The sequence below is a fragment of the Hyperolius riggenbachi genome, chromosome 4, assembly GCF_040937935.1.
Source record: "Hyperolius riggenbachi isolate aHypRig1 chromosome 4, aHypRig1.pri, whole genome shotgun sequence".
NCBI classification, from domain to species: domain Eukaryota; kingdom Metazoa; phylum Chordata; class Amphibia; order Anura; family Hyperoliidae; genus Hyperolius; species Hyperolius riggenbachi.
Window position 1 is genome coordinate 246,152,017 of NC_090649.1, and position 25,802 is coordinate 246,177,818.

Genomic DNA, 25,802 nt, shown 5'->3' on the forward strand with positions numbered 1-25,802 from the left:
AGCCAGGGGTAGAGCTGTCCCCAGAACAGGTAGCCAGGAGTATATGTGCCCAGTATATGTAGCCAGGGGTATATGTGTCCAGTATATTTAGCCAGGGGTATATGTGTCCAGTATATGTAGCCAGGGGTATAGGTGCCCAGTATATGTAGTCGGAGGTATATGTGCCCAGTATATGTAGTAGGGGGTATATTTGCCCAGTATACGTAGGCAGGGGTATATGTCCCCAGTATATGTAGCCAGAGGTATATGTGCCCAGTATATGTAGCCAGGGGTATATGTGCCCAGTATATGTAGCCAGGGGTATATGTGCCCAGTATATGTAGCCAGGGGTATATGTGCCCAGTATATGTAGCCAGGGGTATATGTGCCCAGTATATGTAGCCAGGGGTATATGTGCCCAGTATATGTAGCCAGGGGTATATGTGCCCAGTATATGTAGCCAGCGGTGTATGTGTCCAGTATATGTAGCCAGGGGTATATGTGCCCAGTATATGTAGGCAGGGGTATATGTGCCCAGTATATGTAGCCACTAGCCAGAGGTATATGTCCCCAGAATAGGTAGCCAGGTGTCCCCCCAGCAGAAGGGGAGCAGCGCAAAGAAGAGGGAGAGCTGTGGTGACAGCGGGGAAGGGGGGCCATCTCCCCCCCTCCTTCCCTCACCTTGGGGCTCTTCCTACCTCGCTCTCCCCTCAAGAACGAAGTGCAGTGGCTGGCAGCGGACAGAACTTGCCTCCGTCTCGTTGCAGGCGCGGCATGGATTTGCCGCTAGTCTGGTCTGGTCCAGACCAGAGCAGCGGCACCCGAACTTCCGGCGCTTGAAGCGAGACGTAGGTAAGTTCCGCCCACTGCCAAACGCCGCACAACACTTAGTTCTGGAAGGGACAGCGAGGGAGGGAGAGCCCTAAGGTGAGGGGGGGGGGGGGGGGAGATGGCCCCCCTTCCCCGCTGTCCTCACAGCTCTCCCTATTCTCTGCTCCCCTCCTGCTCACAGGGCGCCCTTATGGATGCTGCTGAATTCCTTACGGAATTCACGGGCAGCTAAATTTGTAGCGGTTGGCAACACTGGGTTCTAACGGTATGCTCCCAAAGACTGTTAGAGGGAGCCTGCTTCTTATAAACAGGAAACAGCATGGGTCAATCTTTCAAGCTGCAGTGAGAAAATAAAAAATGACTTAACCACTTGAGGACTGCAGGGTTAAACCCCCCTAGTGACCAGGCCATTTTTTACCAATTAGGCCACTGCAGCTTTAAGGCCTCGCTGCATACCGTGCATGTCAGCACACGAGTCACCCCCCCCCCCCCCCTTTTTCTCCCCACCAACAGAGCTTTCTGTTGGTGGGGTTTGATCCCTGCTCCTGTGTTTATAATTTTTTTTTTATTTGTTGTTATTTAAAATAAATTCTAAGGGCCCGTTTCCACTTGTGCCGCACACGTCAGGGAGACACGCGGCCGCACTTCCGGGTATGCGGGATCGCAGGCGCATCCCATGAACCGTGCCCATGCACGGCTATGGGATTCGCAGCCTCCCGAGCGAATTCTGCGGGCAGTACCGGCCGAATCGAAACGCAAGCGATTTGGCCGGCGCCGCCATTATCCCCTATGGCAGAGTTTCCCCGTGTGATTTGTGTGCGGGGAAACTGCAGATTCGGAGCGGTTTCTGCTCCAGTGGAAACGGGCCCTTAATTCTTCTATTTTTTAATTTATTTTCTAACATCCCCAGCACTCCCTCCCCCCCTAGCAAATGACATCGGATTGCCTTTGTGCCTCTGGAGGGGACAGCCGAGTGACATGGCTGTCCCCTGTACAGCACTGCCCTAGATTGCAGCGATGTACTGTGTAAATAGACTGCGATCTCCGCTGGGCTGATGGCAGAGCTCCAACATTCATGCGGAGATGCTCGCGATCCCCTCCAATCCTCACCCCTAAGCCCTCGAGTGGTCCTGGGGCTGCGGCCTCGTTCACGTCAATTGGCGTGGAGCAGTCGGCAAGAAGTTAAAGAAGATAACTGCCTCTTCTCCCATTATTGTACCTTCAAAATAGTGCTGCTGTTTTAGAGTTTGCTTTAAAATTCTCATAATCTTGCCTTCAAAGTGCACTATGATTCTGTCCCCAGTACTATGCTCCCATCATTCTAGTGCTCACCATTCTAATATCCCATTTTATAAAAGGTGTGGAGCACTTTTTTTTTTCTTTTTTTTTTTTAATTAAATCATTAGACAAGTTAAAATATTAGTCGGCATGTCCAGAAAAACAGCAGTTAATGGACTTCAGGTCCAAAGGCACTCGAGTATATTCAGAAGATTGTCAGATATATACACAGAGGCGGCAGAGAACAAAGACATCCAGCCTGCATAAGAATCCAGCCTGACAGTGGTTTCACAATACCTGTGTCTTCAGAAGCTGTTCTAGCTGTTGTAAATTATCAGTTCAGAGCGGACAAGCCACTGCATGAAACCTGGAAGCCCAGTGGCATATCAGCGCTGATAATTTATAGCGTCTGTAACAACCTCTGTGCAATTGCTTATTTTCCTATAAAATACTACTTGCTGGCTGTTGTGTTAATCTTCTATCTCCAGCCCCTCTGGAGTCAGAATGACAACATACATCAAGCATTGTGACTCCACTAGCTCCATTCTTGTGGCAGATGTGGGAATAAGAAGCTAGCATGGGAAGCAGGACACATATAGTTTTGTTCCAGAAACTGCCCACCCCCCAATATTAACCCTTAGACAGCTGTGGCTCTCTATAGGCGTTTGTGTTTTCTATATGCCACAGATGTCTAAAGGTGTTTTAGTAAAAAAACTACTTCTGCTTGTGACGGACGTCTACAGGATTTCTTTCTCCATATACCTTCGCCACTGACGTCTACAGGCATTTAGTACAAAGTTTTGGGTAGGTGCCAACTTTATACTTGGCTTGAGATATGCAACTAATTCCAAGTTGATGTAAATAATTCCAAGTTGATGCAGAGTTATGCAAATATAACTGCAAATCTTTGCAGCTTCATCAAATGCTTCTACTGGAATATTTGATCAGTCCATTTACATTTTAGATTTTCATAATAATGTAGTTAACACAATTTGGTTTCATAATAATAAGCATAATGCTGCATCATAATAATTTGCATAATTCTCAATCATCCCAAATTTATATGCACCTCAAGGATAATCCCTACTGACTAATATAGACTTTAATACATGTAGATTTAGGAATGTTCGGACTCGGTTGAATAAACATCGTAGCGATATTAGGGTCTATAAGAAAAGACAATCAGATCCAATGTGAATACTAGTAAGAAGAAATTAAATTTCCCCTATAGGACATTTCATATGAATGCCAACATACAGTAAACAACTTGAGATGGTGCGTACTGGAAAAAGTAACAGTGAATGAGGGCATGGACTGTGAAACAATGCTCCTGAGAAGGGAAGGTCAGTGGATAGACGCGCCTGAGATCCTCACCCCTAAGGGGCTCAAGGGGGATTTATATTTGAGATGTTTTTGTAGCTTGTTCATCGATTTCTCATAAATAATTGGTAGGTATCTCCTTTATGACTGTGCCCGCCCCCTTGTTTATGGGGGTGTGGTTTATGTTAATTCATATGTGATAAAATGATTGCACCTGCAGAGTCAGTCAGCATTTGACAAAGGCCTTTGTGCCAAAACGTTGTGCTTTCTCTTAGCTCTTTCTCTTTGGTATGAATTAAATCTAGCATTTGCAAAATCCAGGTAGAGACCAGGTTTTCTTCATTTTCTCACTGTTGGATAGTGCACCATTAAGGATCGTGGTGCTAACCAGTTGACTCCCTGGTTATGAAACCATTGTCAGCAGTTTGAGCGATTGGGCAATTTCTTATTCGATAATTCAACATTTATTACACTCAGTTCGAAAATAGCTGGCACCGACAATGTAGCTTTTTAAAAGAAATATATGTGCAGTCTAGGGATTGATGTAGAACTGATCAATAAGGAAGACTGCAAGGCCAGTCATGAGATTCATAAGCTGCACAGTTTTGGTTCAAGTGGCCAACATTGGAGAAATCTATACTATTAAAGAGACACTGAAGCGAAAAAAAAATATGATATAGTGAATTGGTTGTGTACTATGAATAATTACTAGAAGATTAGCAGCAAAGAAAATATTCTCATATTTTTATTTTCAGGTATATAGTGTTTTTTCTAACATTGCATCATGCTATAATATGTGCAGATTACACAACATTCAGCATTCAAAATGAGTCTTTCAGAGCAGTCTGTGCACTAATGACCTCTCCTCTAGCAGAGGAAAAGAAGACAGTTGAGATAATAAAAGTCAGATAACAGCCCTCTCCAAGACTAAACTTATGCTGGGAATACACGTTTCGTTTTTGCCTTCGTTTTAGCCTTCGTTTCGAATGTGCCTTTTGTCCTTTTCGTTCCCGAAATAATCGAACGTACGGTTAATATCACCACCCACGGTTTCGTTTTTTTTTCGATTCTGATGGTTTCGTTTTTCCAATAATCGAAGGCTGCAAAGAAACGAAACGAAAATCCCTTTTTACAGGGACGGACTAACATAAACGAACATATAATCGATCTGAACAGCCATCAAGCCTACCAATGACTCGATTAGATGGATAAAGAGAGATAATATCAAACATGTTCGATCACTAGTCGTTCGTTTTTGGGGTCTATTAATCGAAACTATAATGAGATTATGACTATTTTCACATACGTTTTCAACACTCGATTCGTTTACTGAACGAATCGAAGGCTAAAACGAAGGCAAAAACGAAACGTGTATTCCCAGCATTAGTCAGAGAGTTAATGGCTTGTTTGCATAGAGATAACAACTGGAGGTTCTTAACTCTTCCTGTACTGGAAACAATTAGACTGATGTATCTGATCTTAATGTTTTATTTCTTAGCTGTACTACACATACAAATCATAATATCATACATTTTTTTTCGCTTCAGTGTTTCTTTAAAGCCCTTCAGGAAGGAAGACATATGTATTTAGTCTTTCACAGCAACCCACATCAACCTACATTGTAATTGGCGACAGATACATGCATTGCCAACCACCATTTCACTGAAATCCTTATCCCAGCAACATAAACAACCAAACTAGCGAATGGCGATTTTCATACTGTGGGAGTATACAGAGAGAGCTCCGTGGCTGAGTAAAGTTCAAAACCAAATCATTCCAAACCAGTTCACACTTTTATTTTAAATTTGTTTGTGGCAAGAGATCTTTCCAACACTGAATACGCTACAGCAAACTGACCACATTCTAGAATTATCAAATAATACATGTAAATGTGAGACGTTTGAAAACCTGATTATTTCAGCATATAGCCAACATACTAATGGTTATGGCTGGTATAAAACCTAAAACAAATCCTAAAAGGTTAATTTGTGTCTTACATCCAGTTGTATTTTATAAGAATTTGAGGGAATTGTGAAAATGACTAATACATAATTAAGCTTCCATGGTATCCTTGAAGCACCAAGACATTCACATGATGCATTCCGATTAATGTTTGTTCCACATCGGAGCGGCTATTGGCCCTTGTGGCGACCTTTCAATGGTTATATATTCCTCAGGGTTGTCTATAGCTTGGTAATGTACCAACAGATCCTGAATTGCACGCTCTTCAATCTAAACATTAAAGGAGAAAAAAAAAAAAAGATGATTATAAAATGCTTGTAAGAAACTGCAGCTTGACAGTAGAAAACTAAAACAAAAAAACAACACAATTATTTCAGCTTGATCGGTTTATATAAAAGATGGCTGGAAATTCAAATACGTGACTGCAGGCTCTGTCCATTCTGACTTGTGTGGGGAGAGTTTATCAGTTCAACAATGGCAGTAGATACAGAACAGGCCTATCTCTGCCCATTAGTCTCTTTATTTAATATTATGGGAAATGCTATACATGATATATAATATGATCCCCATGCTACAAGAAGTCAGACTCCAGGATGAAAGAGAACCAAGATGTAAGACATGGAGTTCTTGTGACTGAGGCTCCCAAAACATGAGCAGTTAACGTACCAGGCTACTCTTATAACTAAACCCATTGTATTTAGATGTACTAACACATTGGCTTATTTAGCATGGAAATGTTTCAGAATTTCAGTTTGAATGACTTGTTTTGGTGAAGATAAATAAGTTACTGCAAATCAAGTGACTTGGGTACTTTTCTGTGTATGCTAAACGTGCCCATAATAAAGTATCCAGTGTTCTCCCCAGAAATATTTTCCAGCCGGGTGGCATGAAAAAGTAGCCGGGTGGGGAAGTAAGGTCACGCTGGGTGCTGCTGGGTGAAAAAGTAAGGAAACGCTGAACGGAGAGAAAGGGTCACACTGGGTGGGGTGGGAGTGGCTCACGCTGGGTGGGGAGAGGTCGGCATGATGCTGGGTGCTGGTGGGAGTAGTGAGATAACTGGATCAAGAAACAAAAATCGCATTGCAAACAATCCCAAAATGCTGTATGCAGTTCATTTGTGATTTACATACATCACAATTATAGTGTGAATGCTTCCTGAGAGAAACTTTGTCATAGCGCTTCTCTGTTCACTGGCATTCAGCAAAGCTCTCAAAATTCCTGGGAAAGTATCTTGGTGTGAATGGGACCTTAGTGCTAGACCCATCATCACATATATGACCTGACATTCACCACTCTCTGCATGCAATGTATTGTGACTCCTGATGCTGGACATACACTAGGAGCAGAGGAGTACTGACTTAAAGAAAACCTGTAACGAAAAAACCTCCCCTGGGGGGTACTTGCCTCAGGTGGGGGAAGCCTCCGGATCCTATTGAGGCTTCCCCTGTCCTCCTCAGTCCCACGGCAGTGGCGATAAAGCTCCCCGAATAGCGGGGATGTAAATATTTACCTTCCCAGCTCCAGCGCAGGTGCAGTATCTGCTCTCTGCTCAGAGATAGGCAGAAATAGGCGATCGCTGTTGGGCAAGTCACCTGCGCAGTGGAGCGGACCCGACGGAGATCGGCTTTTTTGCCTATCTCCGTGCTGAGAGCCACAACAGCGCCCCCGCTAGAGCCAGGAAAGGTAAATAAATCGGCGCTTGTCGAGGGAGGATTGCCAGACACTTCGGGGGAGTCCGCACTGGATTGCCTGCAGCTACAGCAGAGGGGGAAGCCTCACTGGGACCCTGAGGCTTTCCCCTAGCGAGGCGAGTACCCCCTAGGGGAACTTTTGTTTTGTTACAAGTTCTCTTTAACCTCCTGAGCGGTATGGACGAGCTCATTTCGTCCATCACCGCCGGAGGCTGCCGCTCAGGCCCTGCTGGGCCGATTTTCTTCAAATAAAAAGCAGCACACGCAGCCGGCACTTTGCCAGCCGCGTGTGCTGCCTGATCGCCGCCGCTCTGCGGCGATCCGCCGCGAGCAGCGGCGAAAGAGGGTCCCCCCAGCCGCCCGAGCCCTGCGCAGCTGGACCAATCAGTTCCGGCCAGCGCTAAGGGCTGGATCGGAGGCGGCTGACGTCAGGACGTCGGCTGACGTCCATGACGTCACTCCGCTCGTCGCCATGGCGACGAGGAAAGCCAAACAAGGAAGGCTGCTCATTGCGGCCTTCCTTGTTTATTCTGGGCGCCGGAGGCGATCGTAAGAACGCCTCCGGAGCGCCCTCTAGTGGGCTTTCATGCAGCTAACTTTCAGTTGGCTGCATGAAATAGTTTTTTTTTTATTAAAAAAAACCCCTCCCGCAGCCTCCCTGGCGATCTCAATAGAACGCCGGGGAGGTTAAAGCTGATCACACAGGCAGGCAACAGAGTGGTGACAACTCCAGAGACTTTGCAAAAACCATGCTAGTTCAAAAAGCAGTGATATGAGAGCATACAAGTATTTTGGCTGAACTCAATGTACGTATGGCTTTTTTTCCCACCTAAATTACTGTAACTGCTGAGATAAGTCAGGCTAAATGTGTTATTAAATGCCATTGAACTTTTTGCCATTCATATTTGCCCATACTGAAAGCTGGATATCACAGTGATTTAACAATCACTGACACAAAAGATGTCAGTCTGGCATGAAGTGCAGGGGGCAGAGTGAATGCTGCACCAGGTTCATATTACAGCCCTGTAAACCACTCATTAGCTCTCCCTTCACACTGAATGACCAGTGTCTTGATATGTTAATGAGCCACACTTATCTGAGTATTCGGGACATTCCTGTGAATGGAAGGAGCTTTGTATCTGCTGCACAGATAATTGAGAAGGAGGAGAGCTTCTGTCCACTGCTGGGAGAGATCGGGTGATGACTCACCAAAAGGAATAGCAATAGAGCCATAGGTTCTATTCTATAGTCGGCTCCAGAAAAGTTCCCGAGGTCTGACTCATCTGTGCTAGGAGCTTCCCCCGCCCCTCCTCGCTGCTGATAGGAAGGAGCTGAGGAGGAGGGCGGAGATGTGTCTCTGCACTCAGCGCTGCCTGTCTGATTCAAAACTACGCAGAGGAAAGTGTCTCTGCTTTTACTCTTGGAGGCTAATCAAATCAGCCGGGCGGGAACAGAGACCCAGGTGGGCGCTCCGCCCGGCTAATAGGCTCTGGGGAGAACACTGGTATCCATTCACTTTCTATTCACTCACTGCACCCTTCTACTACACAGATTTGGTAAGATTGTAAAATCAAGATTGTATAATTGAAAAGTAAAAGTTGGCTATACAGGACTCTATTTGCGACATCGATATCTGGCCGATTCGATCATAATGTTCATGAATATGGCCGCCTGATCGATCGTTTAGATCAATTTCCAGCCAATTTGATCTGGCATGCTGGAAAGATCTTGGTCATGTGTGCGGCGGTAATGGCGTTTGATATTATAATGGCTGTCGTACCCCGGGCTGGTCTCCCCATGTAATGTGCCCCTCTCTGCCCATAGTGAGTGTAGAAGCAGTTCATCTATACTCTGTGTGCCTCCTCTTCTCTCTCTCTCTCTCTCCACTGCTGCCAGGGGTGCATCTACCCCATCTCATGTACTGACCTCATGTACATGACGGGGTCACAGGGTACAGGTTTTCCTTTATGATGGTCAGAAGACACTAGAGGAGGCACGCAGTGGATAAGTGAGCTGCTTCCACACTCACTACAGGCCGGGTGGGGGAACACAATACATGGGGGTGGGTCCGGCAGGTGGAACTAGGAAGATTTTCAATAGAGTTCTTTCTGAAATCTATTGGAAATTGGTATACAGTGTATTCAGAGAGGGGTTTATAACCATCAGATGGGTCAACCTGGTGGCCATCACTTAGTGTATAGCCACCTCTAGGCTCTGATTCTCATGAATACAGGTTGCTGCTTTGACTAATCTGGGAATAATTGCATCATGTATATTTCCATGGAATAAATTGTGAGATACAAAATAAAATGAACTCTGTGTTAACTGTGTGAGTAAAGGGCTAGAAAGATGCATACGTTGTAATGTACTGACCAGCGTATGCATATACAAATATAAAAATGTTATTTAGCAAGAATCCGAGAACTGGGTTTTTCTAATGCTAGGAACTTCAGTACCTGGATAAGTGCCAACGGCTTCTCTCTGCTCCTAATGAGAGCGGCCTCTTGCTGTTTTTCCTCCTCCACAATGGTGGTAAAAGTCACAGGGACAACGGATGGCTTGGTCTTGCTTAACGACTGAAGCCACGGGCTGCAAAAGTAAGAGATATATACAATATGTAGGTCACCAAAATGCGTAGAAGCTGTGTTTCACTTTCTTCTCAATAACCCCCCACTGCTGTGCCAACTTTCATATGCTCTTCCCAAAATCATGCAGAAGAGATCCACAGAGGACTGAAAAAAAGCTGGAGGCGCCCGTAAAACCCAAAAAATGCTATATCCTACCTAATAAAAGGCAAGTGTCGCTGCGTCCCATGTCCATCCGTCAGTGCTTTTTGTGCACTGCGCATGTGCAGTGACGTGGAGACACTGCCGAGAGCCAGAGGAGGACGGGGCCAGAAGGTGTGGGCATGAGTGTGTCGTGCGCGGCGAGTGCGTGCATGCGCGTGGCGCATTAGGGACAGACCTAGCCCGTTTTTAAATGGGCTAAGTCACTAGTATGCCAACAATAAGTAAGCCAAGGTAGAAGGTGGTAAAAAAAATGTCCTACCTTGAAAATCTATGGCACCCAGGACTGACTGCATCTAATCCCAGGCATAACTATTGACCTGAGGAAGCAGCTCTAGCCATGAAACACGTTGTCAAATGTGCACAATAAATTTGAGAAGCTTTTACTTTAACTTCGACTCCCTGAGTATTACTTCTTTAAGGTAGTAGATTTTTTTACCATGCTCTACCTCAGCTTACTTATTATACCTCAGCTTACTTATTATTCATACCATTGTTTGGTCTTACGGGCACCTCCAGCTTTCTTTGTTACCCCTAGCTAGGGGCTTACACTTTTGAAAGATCTCCAAGAATGTTGACCTTTTCTGTGGAGCTATGACCAACACTCTTGACAGGAACAAGGCCTAGTGGGGACCGCGCCTCCCCACATGCCCTACAAGTGGTTGCTTCATCGGCAACCAGGCTTTGTGATTATATTATCATCATCTACATATAACTCTTGGTGACCCAACAATATCACTAAGGATGATCACAGATAGGCAAATTTTTCTGAGTTGATGCAAATGTATGCACATTTTTATGCAACTATATGCATCTTGAAAATTGACCTATCAATTTAAACCTGGGTTTAAATTGATTGGTTTGTTTTCAAACTGCATACATTTGCATATAAAATTGCACAAAAAAAAGGAAATATCAGCAGCACCGCTAAAGTGAAAAATTGTTTGCATATAAAATTGCATAATTTTGGAAAAAATTGCATCTCATTGATCATCCCTAGATATCACACCACACTGTGCTTCCAGCCTCCCTGTGTTGTTTTGTCTTCTCACAAGTACCACTAGATCCACAGATGGAACTGGTTTGCGAATTTCAATCCATACTGCTGGCACATTATATTTTGATTTCATTGATAAATGACAGCTAAAGTCTCCTTTCGAACATGAGAAAATACAACAAAACAAACAATACAGTAGACCTTTTTACATCACCTACTGTATGTCCTGCTGTAAGCCCCCACTCAAAGTCCCTGGCATGACATTCATGCAAGCTGTGCAATGGATCCTGGCGAAAATCAGATGATGTGTTATCATACTGCCTGGCACTTCTGCATGATCCAGTGCAACCTGCTGGGGCTAGAAGTGTCCCTATGTGGAGGAAGGGGCACCAGGAGTTTAACCACAAGGGGAAATGCAGAAGACAAGACTCTGCCATTCATGACTCATACCACCAATGCACTGCCTCAATGTACATGTGCACAGTAAACTATACATATGCAATGTCAACTATAACTGGTTCTACTCAAATACAGTGTAGCAACGTGTGACATGCATCAGGTGCGCCTCAATATGGAAATATAATAAACAGTCTGTATTACTTTGAGCAGTCTTGCTGTGGCACATCACATTTAGTCTTGGCTTCCTGGGTTCCAGCTTCCGGTGGTTTCCTGATAATACAAAAATGATATAGTAATGACTGGCATTGCACTGTTTAAGCAAGCCTGACCTGCAAATCTTGTAACTAGCATAAATAAACCTCTTTTTGTTGGCGCTCCACTTTAAAGCCCACCACCTCAAGGTAAAAAAATTGGATTTTTATTTCCTGGCTATGTCACTACTAAGGAGATACTTCATGTCCCTGGACCCTCCATGGCTTTATTATGGACCTTGGAGATCCTGTGGACAGGAAATGAAAGTCAGCAATACAAACATGAAGGGTGTTCTGACACTGCTCTATTCTGCAGGAAAAATGGTTTAATTTGAAGCTGTCTACATTATGGGTCACATCCTACCAAGATAGGAAGCAAGGGAAATTCAGAGAAATCGGATGAAATCACAAACTTAAGTTAAAACCAATAACACGTTCCTTTAGGGCTCTTTCCCTCCTCCTCTCCTGCACTTAAAAATACAAGAAAAAAACAACATTACTGAGCATGTGCAAACAGTGTAACGCGGCTAAAACCGCATATAACGCACAGCATGCTGCACCTTCATTAAACGTGCAGCGTTACACTGTAACGCAACGTGGGCACTGTGAACAGCCCATTGATTTTTCATTACTGTGAGTTGGGCTGTGTTACAGGCTGCTCTAACGTGCGCCTGTAACGTCCCACTGTGAAAGCAGCCTTAACCCCTTTCCACATAATCCAAAACCAAAATAAAGCACACATAAAATCATTGAACTAATATGCTATAAATTATTTTAATGCAACTTTTATTTTTTTCACATTTAGTTTAATCAGCACTGAAGCTAAAAGTGAACCTAAAGTAAAAACAACTTGAGATCATTTTATGTGTTGTAGCAATGGGAAATACAATATTAGTAATATAGAAATGTCTCATTTTCAGTTTAATGGCTTAATTTATAAAGTTGCACTATACTGTTACAGTTGCTGTTTAGAATCCACAATGTACCTTGTTGAGCTGAAAGAGACACAAGGACTCTTTGAACTTTCCTGCACTAAAACCTTTTCGAAGGCTCATCTCACAATTGCTCAACTTTTTTTTTTAAGATTCTATTTACTTTTCAGGAAACCAGACTGAATTCCACAAGTTGTTCAGCAATCTCTCTTGCATCGATAACAACTCTTCAACTCTCATGCTGTACTTGAAAACAGAGTGGGACTTCAGATAATTTTTTTTACTGGTTATAGTAGTATATGTACCTATGTTTATCTTATTATGCCACATGTCATTTCAGGTATGCTTTAACTGTGTCATTTAGAAACTCAGTTCTAGTCCATTTTAATGTACAAAAGTTTATATTAGAGGCCAGACAGGCTGTGGTTTGGAATAATGTGGCTCCAATATGTTTAATCGACCTGTGTTTTAGAATCCATCAGTGTCACAGCTTTCCCCCAGAGGGTTTGTGAGAGAAATTCATGACATTTATCAAGAAATGTATTAGCTGCCATTCTTTCCAGCTGTGCATTTACATTTGCCTTTTATTGTAGTTTGGATAGAGCGTTCATACCTCACCGTTATCTTTCTCTTTCACAGGAAGGGTCTTTTTTTAAGTTATATATAATTTTAATTTAGTTTACTGCATATGGCTTGTAGAAGCCCTCGGAGAAGCCATTAAAGTGATGGTTCCTAGTAAAGCAGCTGAGATATTGTAATGTATGCTGTATTATTACGAAGGTAACTGCTGTCATCTAATTACGAGTACATGTAAGACCAGGAGGAAACGTGTATCATGGGTATCATAGAGGGCTAGCGTTATACAAACACTTTATTAAAAAAGCAAAGCTCATACATTAAAATAATAGATCAACCAACTGCAAGCCTGACAAAATATAGCTATTAATAAAATAAGCGTAGGGCAAAATGGCTACTCTGGGTTTCTGGTTCAGATCCGGGCCACAACACTATTTGCATGCAGTTTGCAAGTACCCCTGGTACCTGCATGGGTTGCTTCCAGGTACGATCCAGGTTGCTTCCATCGCATGAGGGTTACCGGCCAATCCTATTGCCAGTTTCACTCGTGTGATGGCCGATAGTTAGGGAGCATTACTCAGGTGAAAGCCATGTTACGGGTGATGGGGAGTGAGGTTTTACCCTGTGATGCTGTCCTTCAGCACCACAGCCTGCTATCCACACATGCGCTAAGCCCGCCGACATCTTCCGCTGCTGCACCTGCGGGTCTCCTAAGGAGACCACCAGAGCTCCCAGCCAGCCGCTGCTCATCTCTGAAGCCCCCCACGTAGCTGCGCAGATACACTGAATCAATTTCCTTTCAGCTGCTGAACAAACCCCGCCTCTCGCCGCAAGTTCCATCGTGTAATTATAGTGTATGAGTCACTGCAATTACTCTCTCTATAGCAGAGTCCCGGCAAAGCATTTTTTAATCTGCCACCGGGGCTCCCCATTGGTTCACTATCTGAGCCATTTTTATTGGCAAGAGGTGGCGGGTGTTCGGTGGCGGAAAGGTAATTGCTTCAGTGTATCTGCGCAGGTACGTGGGGGCTTCAGAGATAAGCGGCGGCCCGGTGGCCCTGCTTTTTGCCTGAAAGCATCACGGAGGCATGCAAACTGTAATAGGATAGGGTGTAAGGAACTTGCTGGGTGATAATATTGCCGAAATTAGTTTTTTTAACACCCTGCCTAGGGCTAAATGCAATTGGATCAGACAACTTTATTGTCGCCAGATTGGACTCACCTGCATTTAACACTGGCGAGTCTGACTATTGCATCAGGCCCATTGTAAGACAACTTTCAAGCTTTCCCGACCATTTCTGCACTGTGACAGTTCTGTAAGTCCTGCAGAGTGGGCACTATGTACAGTATAACAGAAAGCTTGCATATTAATTTTGAACTACAATCTGCCAATGTGCAATGAAGTAATATATTAAAGTGCCATTTGATAAATGATGCCAGCTGCCAATTATGCCAGCAAGATGCATCTTGGGAAGAGCAAGCTTGCCAGGCCTGCCAAAGATGCCAAAACTGCATGTAAGGCCTCTTGCACACTACATACGATTCCAATTTTTTATACAATCCGATTTTTGAGTTCGAATAACAAAAAAAAAAAAAAAAAAAAAAATACTGCACGCTGCTCCAATATGCACCCAGGGCATTTCCTTTTAGCTATGCTTTGCAACACAAGCAGATCGTTCAATCTACCCTTTAAGCAAATAGAACCATAAAATGACAATTATAAAAACAGATTTGGGGAACAATGGAGCATTTTGCATGCATCATTTTTGATTTAGCATGACCATGTCACTGCATGACATATGTGTTAACATGGTCACACCTGAAATGAAATAGGCTCTACTTGGATTACTTGAATACAGCACCATATATTACGGTTTCCAGAAAAACTGGTTCTGTCCGCTAATGGTGTCTCCTAACTTACCAACAAAAAAAATGTAGCTCTTGCTTAAAAAGCAGCAGACATAAAATAACTGACTGATAGCAAGCAAAAATATTGTAGTAAATAAAACATCAGTGTCTCAGCTATAAATTAACTTTATGTCAAAGGGAACCTGTGAGAAAAGCTGCTGACTAACACAGATGACGCCCCTATTTATCTTGGAGACATATATGTGGCTACTGGAGGCAGAGTGCTTGTTCCAGGGCAAAGCACATGTGTTTAGCATTAGGCACAATAATAGGGCTGCTCAGGAACTAGAACTACTTCTGGATGTTAGTCACCTCCAGGCTCACAATGTGACGGAGATCAAATGTGAAACCACAGATGTGGTATATACAGCCACCTCAAAATAGAAAATGTAACTTACAACAGGAAAAAAAATGCTAGCTTAATTAAACCAAATGCTACATTGTTGGAAAGTAAACACTGCAAACCCATTCCTCTAAACTTAAAGAGAACCCGAGGTGGGTTGTAAGAATCCTAATAGCAGACAGAGGCTGGCTGTGCATATAATCACCAGCCTCTGTTGCTATATTGTCCCTCCAGGGCACACCTGCGCTCTGCTCTGCCCCCCATAAATCACAGCGTGTCACCAGCCGACTTTACAATTGCCTTTCAATCTCCGCCGCTCCCCCGCCTCCTCCATAACTCCAGTCCCCACCCGCGTTCCTTCCCTCCCCGCTGATTGGAGGGAAGGGATGCGGGCGGGGACCGGAGCTATGGAGGAGGCGGGGGAGTGGCGGAGATTGATAGGCAATTGTAAAGTCAGCTGGTGACACGCTGCGTGTCGACAGCGCAGCTGTGCTTTATGGGGGGCAGAGCAGAGCACAGGGGAGACCTGGAGGGACAATATAGCAACAGAGGCTGGCGATTATATGGACAGCAAGCCTCTGTCTGCTATTAGGATTCTTAGAACCCACCTCGGGTTTTCTTTAAGTCCTTACTGATGCCTAACCCCCAACATCCCCCATCCCAACATTAATTCCTTCCTATTAACCCCAATCTCCCCCAACCAAACATACAGAACTTCCTTGTCCTAACCTGTATTTTGCAACTAGTGCTCAATTTGAATGCTGCAGTATCAGTGCCTAAATCAAGCAAATTAACGGGTATTTTTCATCTGCCTCTTGCTGGGAGGTACAATGAGAAGGTTGTAGAAACAGGCAGGGAGGAAGCTGCTTGTGCTGGAGTGCAGGCAGGCATTGGAGCACTGTGCCAGAAATACAAGGCAATGCTGTTGGCTGGGAAAGGGAATGGGGTATGAACACAGTGAAACAAAGCTTATTAAAAGACCTATTCCAAACAGTTAAAGCAGAACTGAAATAACCTTAAAGAATAACAGTTTCCCTTACCTAAGGTTTCTGCCAGCCCCCTGCAGCTGACCTGTGCCTACACCGTCCCGAACCAATCCTCCGTTCCCCCGCCGCATCTCACTTTACTTCATGCAGTGGAAGCAGACTTCTATGTCGACGTCCACTATACCCTGCTCACGCGTATCCTCGTACACGTTCCCGTAGCCAGGATCGTCCTGCGCAGGTGCAGTAAGGGAAAATCTCTACTGCGCAGTATGCTTCTGGAGACAGGAACATGAACAAGGATGTGCAGGCGCAGTGCACTACAACTGCGTAAAGTGAAAGTGAGCCGTGGCGTAGGAACAGAGGATCGTATGGTAACTTTGTGGGCACAGGTGGGCTGCAGGGGGCTGACAGAAGCCCCAGGTAAGTTAAACTGCTATTTTTTAAGGTTATTTCAGTTACGCTTTAACATCAATACTGCTGTAAATGCCCTGAATGAGCAGACTGGTGGATAATACCAGAGGATTCAATAAACTTGCCAGAGTCTGTGTAGGGTCAGCCTGGCATTATGAAAAAAAGATTAGGGGCGCTTTGCGGATTGAATAAAGGACACACACCCAAAGGGTGTATATATATAGGTAAAGAGGAATACACACCCTATACACAACACACTTTGTCTTGCTGCTACCTCACTGCATAGGAGTACCCCTATCTCCAATATAAAATAACTAGGTTGTATAAAAAATTATGAGGAGCGCCAGAAATTGCGTTAGAAAAATTCTCCCTTTTATTTTATTTTTACTTATGTCAATCATAAAAGAATATGTCCTGCCACAACAATAATAAAATATGCCGCTATGTAGCACTCACACACCTTCATTCATACTTAAGCAGTGTGCTGATAATTATTATAAGAAATACAAAAGTTGCAAAAAAAAGAAAAATTTTTTGCATATAAATACTAAACGTGGCTATAAAAAATGGCCACTAAACGTCCATCCCCAGAGTTGTCCTTAGATATACTGTTAGAGGGTGGCTATGGCGAAGACAATGTGTACACTGAGATAGATACAGTAACCGTTTGCTCACTCCCAGTCCTTCAAACCACGCTCCAATCCTCCGTTATGGCAGCACCACATATAGTACTCACGGACTCAGCTGTTAGGATATACACGGTCTGGCCGCTCCGATGTCGCTCTTCAGCCGCCTCACACCGTTGAAGTGCGACGCTACGCGACAACCTGTGGCGTTCACTTCGCTACAATCCTCCCCGCTGCACTCACCACTAGTGCTTCCAGTTCAGGGGTCACGCTGTCCAGTGACTTCCTTGCGTGCCACGGCTCGCTTCCTTGCGTTCCAGTTGCACTTCGGCTGTCCCCAGCTGTAGATGTGCATGTAGGTGCACACTATTCCATACAGTCAGGGTCAAACTTCCAATTGGATCTTATGGGGCGCCCCAGTCAATCCCATTAACATGTTTCAACACTCACGGGTGTCTTCCTCAGAATAAATTGGAGTCTGGCATTATGACAGCAATCTATCTTTAAGCACTTATGTAATAAAGAAAAAGCACTAAAAACATTGCAAGGTTTACTACACTGGTTGTTACATAAGCTAAGCTGTTACAAGGAACTACTGGGAAGAGCATATACACGCCAGTCAGGGATAATTTAACTTTAACAGAAATTTTCCCGTTGAGGTGAAATAGGGGAATCAGTGTAGTACATCAGATATTTAAAACAACTCATTGATGGCCTACTCTGATATATTCTAAGCCTTGCAGCGAGAGGGAAAAACAGTTGCATTTTCCATACTTTTTATTATGTCATACAATGCTATCTTCTTTCTATTTGCTGTAAATATGATCCAACTCTTGTTTTCAACTTGATCACTCATACCGAAACAAAATTGGATGTATTTCTACATGTCAGGCCATGCCACTGGCTAGTTTCCTAAAGGGAATCTGAAGTGAAAATAAACTTATAATGAATTGTATGTGTAGTACAGCTAAGAAATAGAACACTAGTAGCACAGATATGAGTCTCATATTGTATTCAGTACAGGAAGAGTAAAGTAACTCGTTATCTATGCAAAAGAGCTTCTCTGAGCTCTGTGACAAATTTAGTCAGAGAGCAGTGGTATATTCTGAAGCACTTATAACTGAAAATAAAAATATGAATCTCTTCTTTGCTACTAATGTTCTATTAATTATCCGTACTACACATGTTTACTTTTTTTTTTCGCTTCAGTGTCACTTTAAAGGGAACCCGAGGTAGGAGACATATGGAGGCTGCCATATGCATTTCTTTAACCTGTAGCCGACTGCGTAACGCCGATGGGCGTGGCCGTGGCAGCAGCCCCAAGACCGCTTAACGCCAATTGGCATAAGGTCCTTGGGGCCTGTTTTGCAGATCACGCGCATGCATCTCCGCTTCAGCCTCCCAGCGGCTGGGAGACTGTTAGACGGCAAAACCACTGTCTAATTAGCTTGTACAGGGCTGCGATCCACGGCAGCGATTTACTGGGGCCAGCGGTGTGACAAGACTGTCCCCTCCAGTGGCTCAGGGGTGATCGGCGGTCATAGGCTGAAGCCTATGACAGCTGATCAAGGGATTTGCTGGCGGGGGAAGGAAGGGGAGACTGGGTAAATAATGTAAAAAAAAATGGCTTTAATAAAAAATAACAAATATTTATAATAAAAAAATAAACAATTGTGGAGGTGATCAGGTGACCCCACAGAGCTCTGTTGGTGGGGAGAAAAGGGGATGGAAATCACTTGTGTGCTGAGTTGGACAGCCCTGCAGCGAGGTCTTAACTAGTTCCCCGCCCGCGTACAGTATATCTACGCTCCTTTGGACTTCACTTCCCCGCCCGGAGCGTAGATATACGTACCCCCGCCGCTACCGCCGCTGTCCGCTCTCCCGCTCGCACTCCCGCGATCGTGCACGCCGCTGCCCGCTCGCCCGGAGATCAATGAACGGGAAAATACATTCCCGTTCGTTGATCTCTGCCCCCGCAATGATCTGCTGCTTTCGCTAAGCAGCGCGATCACTGTGAAAAAGAAAAAAAAATCCCAGCCTCTTTGTACTTCCTCCAAGCTTCCGGAAGGACGCTTGGAGTTCGCATTAAACTGTTGCCATCTTGTGGCCAAATAGTAAACTACACCCTAAACTATTTTTCACACACACATACATTACTTATACACAAAAAATTAACTCATTACCTCCCACACTCCCCATTTTTTTTTTTTTGTAATTAAAAAAATAAATAAAAAATTTACAATTAAAAAAAATACATAAATAGTTACCTTAGAGACTGAACTTTTTAAATATTTATATCAGGAGGGTACAACACTGTTACTTTATAAACTATGGGCTTGTAATTAGGGATGGACGCAAAACTAAAAAAAATGTACCTTTATTTCCAAATAAAATATTGGCGCCAAACATTGTGATAGGGACATAATTTAAATGGTTTTATAACCGGGACAAAATGGCAAATACATTTCATGGGTTTTAATTACAGTAGCATGCATTATTTAAAAACTATAATGGCCGAAAACTGAAAAATAATGTTTTTTTCCCATATCTTTTCCTATTTTCCCATTAAAACACATTTAGAATAAAATTATTCTTGGCATAATGTCCCACCTAAAGAAAGCCTAATTGGTGGCGAAAAAAACAAGATATAGTTCATTTCATTGCGATAAGTAATGATAAAGTTATAGGCGAATGAATGTAAGGAGCGCTGAAAGGAGAAAATTGCTCGGATGCTGAAGGGGTAAAACCCCTCAGTTGGGAAGTGGTTAAAGCTGCAGTGGCCCATTTTGCAAAAATGGCAGATCCCCCCTTTAGTGTATATAGGCTTAGGCTACTAGTCTTGCAGTCGCAGATCCCCTTTTAGTGTATTTAGGCAGCAGACCCCCCCCCCCGCCCCTCCCCCCTACCCCTCATTAGTGTATCTACTCTAGCAGCATACTTCTTGCTGGTCAGTCTTCTCTTCTTACTGTCTGCAGACTTCGTGCCAGTGTAGGTGCCAGGATTCTGGGAGCAGGAGAGAAGGACTCATCGTCACTCAGGACATGCTGCACACTTCTCTGCAGCAGCCTGAGGCTCAGTGCGCATCCGTCCATCCTGATTCCTGACATATAGCTATAAGTCCCCCCAGTATAGGTAGCCAGGCATAGGTGACCCAGTAAAGGTAGCCAGCTATAGATCCCCTCAGTATAGGTTAGCCAGGTAGGTGCCCACAGTATAGGTAGCCAGTATAGTAAGCCAGCACCTATTCAGTAGGAGACCTTGGGCAAGACTCCCTAACACTGCGACTGCCTATAGAGCGCGTCCCAGTGGCTGCAGCTCTGGCGCTTTGAGCCCGCCAGGAGAAAAGCGCGATATAAATGTTCTGTGTTTGTTTGTGTATACTTGCCCCAGTATAGGTTAGATAGGCATTTGAACCAGCTATAGGTTAGATAGGTAGGTGCCCCCAGTACAGGTTAGATAGGTAGCTGCCCCCAGTGCATAGGTTAGATAGGTAGGTACCTGCAATATAGGTTAGATAGGTAGCTGCCCCCAGTATAGATTAGAAAGGTAGCTGCCCCAGTGTAGATTAGATAGGTAGGTGCCCCCAGTATTGGCTAGATAGGTAACTGCCCCAGTATAGGTTAGATAGGTAGGTACCCGCAATATAGGTTAGATAGGTAGCTGCCCCCAGTATAGATTAGATAGGTAGCTGCCCCAGTGTAGATTAGATAGGTAGGTGCTCCCAGTATTGGCTAGATAGGTAACTGCCCCAGTATAGGTTAGATAGGTAGGTACCCGCAATATAGGTTAGATAGGTAGCTGCCCCCAGTATAGATTAGATATGTAGCTGCCCCAGTGTAGATTAGATAGGTAGGTGCTCCCAGTATTGGCTAGATAGGTAGCTGCCCCCAGTATTGGCTAGATAGGTAGCTGCCCCCAGTATATGTTAGATAGGTAGGTACCCGCAATATAGGTTAGATAGGTAGGTGCCCCCAGTATAGATTAGATAGGTAGGTGCCCCCAGTATAGATTAGATAGGTAGGTGCCCCTGGTATAGATTAGATAGGTAGCTGCCCCCAGTATAGGTTAGATAGATAGGTGCCCCCAGTATAGATTAGATAGGTAGGTGCCCCTAGTATTGGCTAGATAGGTAGCTGCACCCCAGTATAGGTTAGATAGGTAGCTGCACCCCAGTATAGGTTAGATAGGTAGCTGCACCCCAGTATAGGTTAGATAGGTAGCTGCCCTTAGTATAGATTAGATAGGTAGCTGCCCCCCAGTATAGATTAGATAGGTAGCTGTCCCCCAGTATAGAGATTAGATAGGTAGCTGCCCCCCAGTATAGGTTAGATAGGTAGCTGCCCCCCAGTATAGGTTAGATAGGTAGCTGCCCTCCAGTATAGGTTAGATAGGTCGCTGCCCCCCAGTATAGATTAGATAGGTAGCTGCCCCCCAGTATAGATTAGATAGGTAGCTGCCCCCAGTATAGATTAGATAGGTCGCTGCCCCCCAGTATAGATTAGATAGGTAGCTGCCCCCCAGTATAGATTAGATAGGTAGCTGCCCCCAGTATAGATTAGATAGGTCGCTGCCCCCAGTATAGATTAGATAGGTCGCTGCCCCCAGTATAGATTAGATAGGTCGCTGCCCCCCAATATAGATTAGATAGGTCGCTGCCCCCCAGTATAGATTAGATAGGTCGCTGCCCCCCAGTATAGGTTAGATTAGATAGGTGCCCCCAGTATTGGTTAGATAGTTAGCTGCCCCCAGTATAGATTAGATAGGTCGCTGCCCTCAGTATAGATTAGATAGGTAGCTGCCCCCCAGTATAGGTTAGATTAGATAGGTGCCCCCAGTATTGGCTAGATAGTTAGCTGCCCCCAGTATAGATTAGATAGGTAGGTACCTCCCCTCATAGTGGAGGGGGGAGCCACAGCCGCGGGGAGGGCAGCCCGACCTCTCCCTCCCTTCCTCTCCGGGCCACCATCCGTGCTCCCCCCTCCGATGCAGACTCGGCAATGCAGAGAGAACAACTCACCCTCCCTGGTTCCGATCGCCGGCGCCTCTCACTTCCCGCTGTTCGCCTCTTCTACATAGCCGCTGATACACACTAAACTTCCTGCTTAATAGGAAGTTTAGTGTGTATCAGTAACTAATGTAGAAGAGGCGAACAGCGAAAAGTGAGAGGCGCCGGCGAACGGAACCAGGGAGGTGAGTTGTTCTCTCTGCATTGCCGAGTCTGCATCGGAGGGGGGAGCACGGAGAGGAAGGGAGGGAGAGGTCGGGCTGCCCTCCCCGCGGCTCCCCCCTCCATCACGGCGGCCGCATGTTTGCCTCCCATCACCCCCAGCAGCGGCACCAGGGGGCGGAGCGAGACGGACCCAGTCCGGGCCCGCAGCAGCCACATGCAGTCAGGTGGCAGGAGCGCCCCCTGGAAGCCGGCGCCCTGAGCAATCGCTCCGGTCACTCAGGTCAAAAGCCGGCCCTGTATAGGTGTAAGTATTAGAGGCAGTGGACCAGCAGGGGCTAATAGCAGGGGGAGTATAACAGAGCAGATTATGATAATAATAATCCCCCTAACATTTGTATAGCGCTTTTCTCCTGTCGGACTCAAAGTGCTCAAGAGCTGCAGCCAATAAGGCCCCACCCTGCAGTGTTAGGAAGTCTTGTCCAAGGACTTCTTACTGAATAGGTATTGACCTTATCACACCAAAACAAGCGAGCAAGCATCACTAAGTAACTAATGTTACTAAAGTTGCCATAATAAGCTAGGGGGAATTAGGTCACCGACCTAAACGAATGAGTTATAGCAAATAAAAAAAGAGACTAGAAATCCCCCTTATTGTAATAATTAAAACTAAACAATGAGAAAAAAATATATACAAGATGTAAGGAAAGTACAAAAAGTCTTTATTTATAAGCCAACCATAGTTTAAAAACAATTAAGAACAAGGCAGCCATACCTGGGCCTTAGGCCCCTAATATAACAATATTGAATGCAAACCCTGCGTATCAAATAATAGTAATATTCCTGTATGCGACTCACCTAGGGATCTCTGCAGCAAGAATATATAGAGATATGAAACAGTGCCGCAAAAAAGAAATATATTCAAAAATATATATAATCAAATTGTGTAATGAAAAAGGCACCGTATCGCAGAGAGTTATCCCTAAAGGATCACATACAAATATATGTAAATATATTCTCAATTAATAGTTGCCACTAATAAAAATAATAATAAAGTGCATGTGCGATACAATACATACAAACATGAGTATTTCATATATACTGAGGTAATAAATAATCAAAAAAACATATAGGGTGAAATAAGGGAAGAAGTGGTAAGAGGATGAGGTAGACAAGTGGAAAAGTTAGCAGCTGAGTATATAGGAGGGAATATTTCCATAAGGTGCACACAGTGAATAATGAGGTGAAAATCAATGGCAGCAAGAAAGAGAGCATCAGCGCAGGGCTCACCGAGTATGATGGATAGAAGGGTCTCAGGGCTGGCTGCAGGGGCGCTACCAACGCCGTCCGACTAGTTCCGCCTAAGCTGCGAAGGTATTGACCTTAGCCAGTATTCGAACCCTGGCCTCCCATGTCAGGTGCCCTTAACCAGTACACTATCCAGCCACTACAATGGGGCACTGTAAAAAGAAGCACTAAATAGGGGGTCAGAATAAGCATGAGCACATTAATAAAAAGCACTAGGATCAGGAGACACTATAATAAGTGGCAGTGCAATAGGGGGTAGTGAAATAAACCGAACACTGCAATTCCAGTGCAGGAGACTTGGGCGCAGCCAGCGCCACCATAGGTCGTAATAGGAATTATGGCTATAGCGGCGCACAGGGAGCAACTTCGGCGCCATCAGAAGACGGAGCTGAAGTTACCTTTAAAACACTATAATTCGGCCTCCAGCAATTGCTGGAAGCCAAATTATTTCATTCCCCATGGGGGCCTGGAGTGGGAATAGTATTTAACGTTGCCGGAAACTTGTGCAGCAGCAGGATCAGCCATATACCGGCTGCATCCTGCGCCCAAGTCTCCCGCGCCAATTCCTCTCGTACTCAAATAAACAGCCTCATCAACTTTTAAAGACCATGCCTCCTGCAAAATAAATGCAGTGGTACATCAAGATCAAAAAATTGCTTGCAGGTTTTCCTTGAGATCCAAAAGTTATTTGCAGGGTTCCTCCAGGGTAAAAAGGACATAACCAACAGTGTTTCTCAAACTCACAGGGTTATGTAGCCCTATAAAACTTTTTTTTCTTTGTATTTTTTTACCACACAACTCGGCTATGGGACACACAAAGTATTTTTTGGCTTTTATATGTGATAGCTGAACTTCATACTGTCTATAAATATTAATCTCACACTACTGTACAGTTTTATTTATCTAAAATTATTTACTCCACTCTGTTTTATGCAAGATTTAGCATTTGTTTGAATAATAGACTGCTGTGATGAATTGATTTTGACAAGTCCAAGTGCTCCCTGAGCCTATTAGATGTACCCACATCCTGGGGTACACAAGCTACCGGGTGAGAGCCTGTGGAGTAGATGACAGTAATGAGATTACATTTTTCAAGCATTGTAATTTTAGTTACTAGAATTGCTTGTATGTGCATAATATCACAAGCAACCCCAGACAGTATAAAAGACAACAACTGCAGTGATTTATGCTGATACAATGGCACCCCCTGGTGATAACAATTTTTTTTATTAGAAGTAGTAGACCATAATGAACACAACACTGTTATTTTAGAGTACACCTGACACAAATGCATTTGTTATATTGTAGCCTAAAATTCTTGTTTCAGCACTTAAAGAGTAACTGTACTGAAAATTACGTAATTAATACAATTTCTTAATCTTTTTTACAATATTACTGTATTTTTCAGACTATAAGATGCACTTTTTCTTCCCCAAAAGTGGGGGGAAAAGTCAGTGTATCTTATAGTCCGAATGTGCCTCCAGAGTGCAGAGAAAGCAGAGACACAGCTTACCTATCCTGCATGTGTCCGAGTCCCTGTCTCCTGCCACAGTCACATTGCATCAGTGTGCTGTCTTCTGTCCCTCTCATGCGACCTAGCAGCACATGTGCACATGGCGTGGCAGTGAGTGAGGCAGATGCGAGCATTGATCCCGGGACTCCATGCATGGCATGCTCAACCACGCACATCCCCATGGCTGCGAGGCAGAGTAGCGTGGCTGTAGAGCGCTCCAGCCCCTGTTTGCTTGAACTCTGTCAGAGTTGATCAGCTGGATGCTCAATCGGGCTGCAAGAGAGGCAGAGAAAGTAGCGTGGCTGTGGATCGCTCCAGCCCTCAGTTTGCTATAACTCTGCCCAGGTTGATCAGATGGTTGCTCTCTCAAACTGCAAGAGAGGCAGAGAAAGTAGTGTGGCTGTGGAGCACTCCAGCCCCGATCTGCTCAAACTGTGTTGATCAATCAGGGAAGAAGACTGCCAGTATTGAAGATTCTCTAGGACGAAAGGTGAGATCACCCTAAAGCTTGAGCTCTGAGCATTCCATCAGACTTCCT

General features: G+C 44.5%; 1 protein-coding gene across 2 annotated transcripts in view; it reads right to left on the bottom strand.

Moving 5' to 3' along the window:
- Positions 1-5,182: 5,182 nt before the first annotated feature.
- IBTK (inhibitor of Bruton tyrosine kinase) overlaps positions 5,183-25,802 on the bottom strand; it is a 138,504-nt gene continuing 117,884 nt past the window's right edge. For both annotated transcript variants that reach the window (XM_068281539.1, XM_068281538.1), the window contains 3 exons: positions 11,445-11,513; positions 9,518-9,650; positions 5,183-5,640 (listed from right to left, as the gene is read on the bottom strand). In XM_068281539.1, the coding sequence (XP_068137640.1) occupies positions 5,515-5,640; positions 9,518-9,650; positions 11,445-11,513 (328 nt within the window). In that variant the 3' untranslated portion in view covers positions 5,183-5,514. The remainder of the gene's footprint in view (positions 5,641-9,517; positions 9,651-11,444; positions 11,514-25,802) is intronic.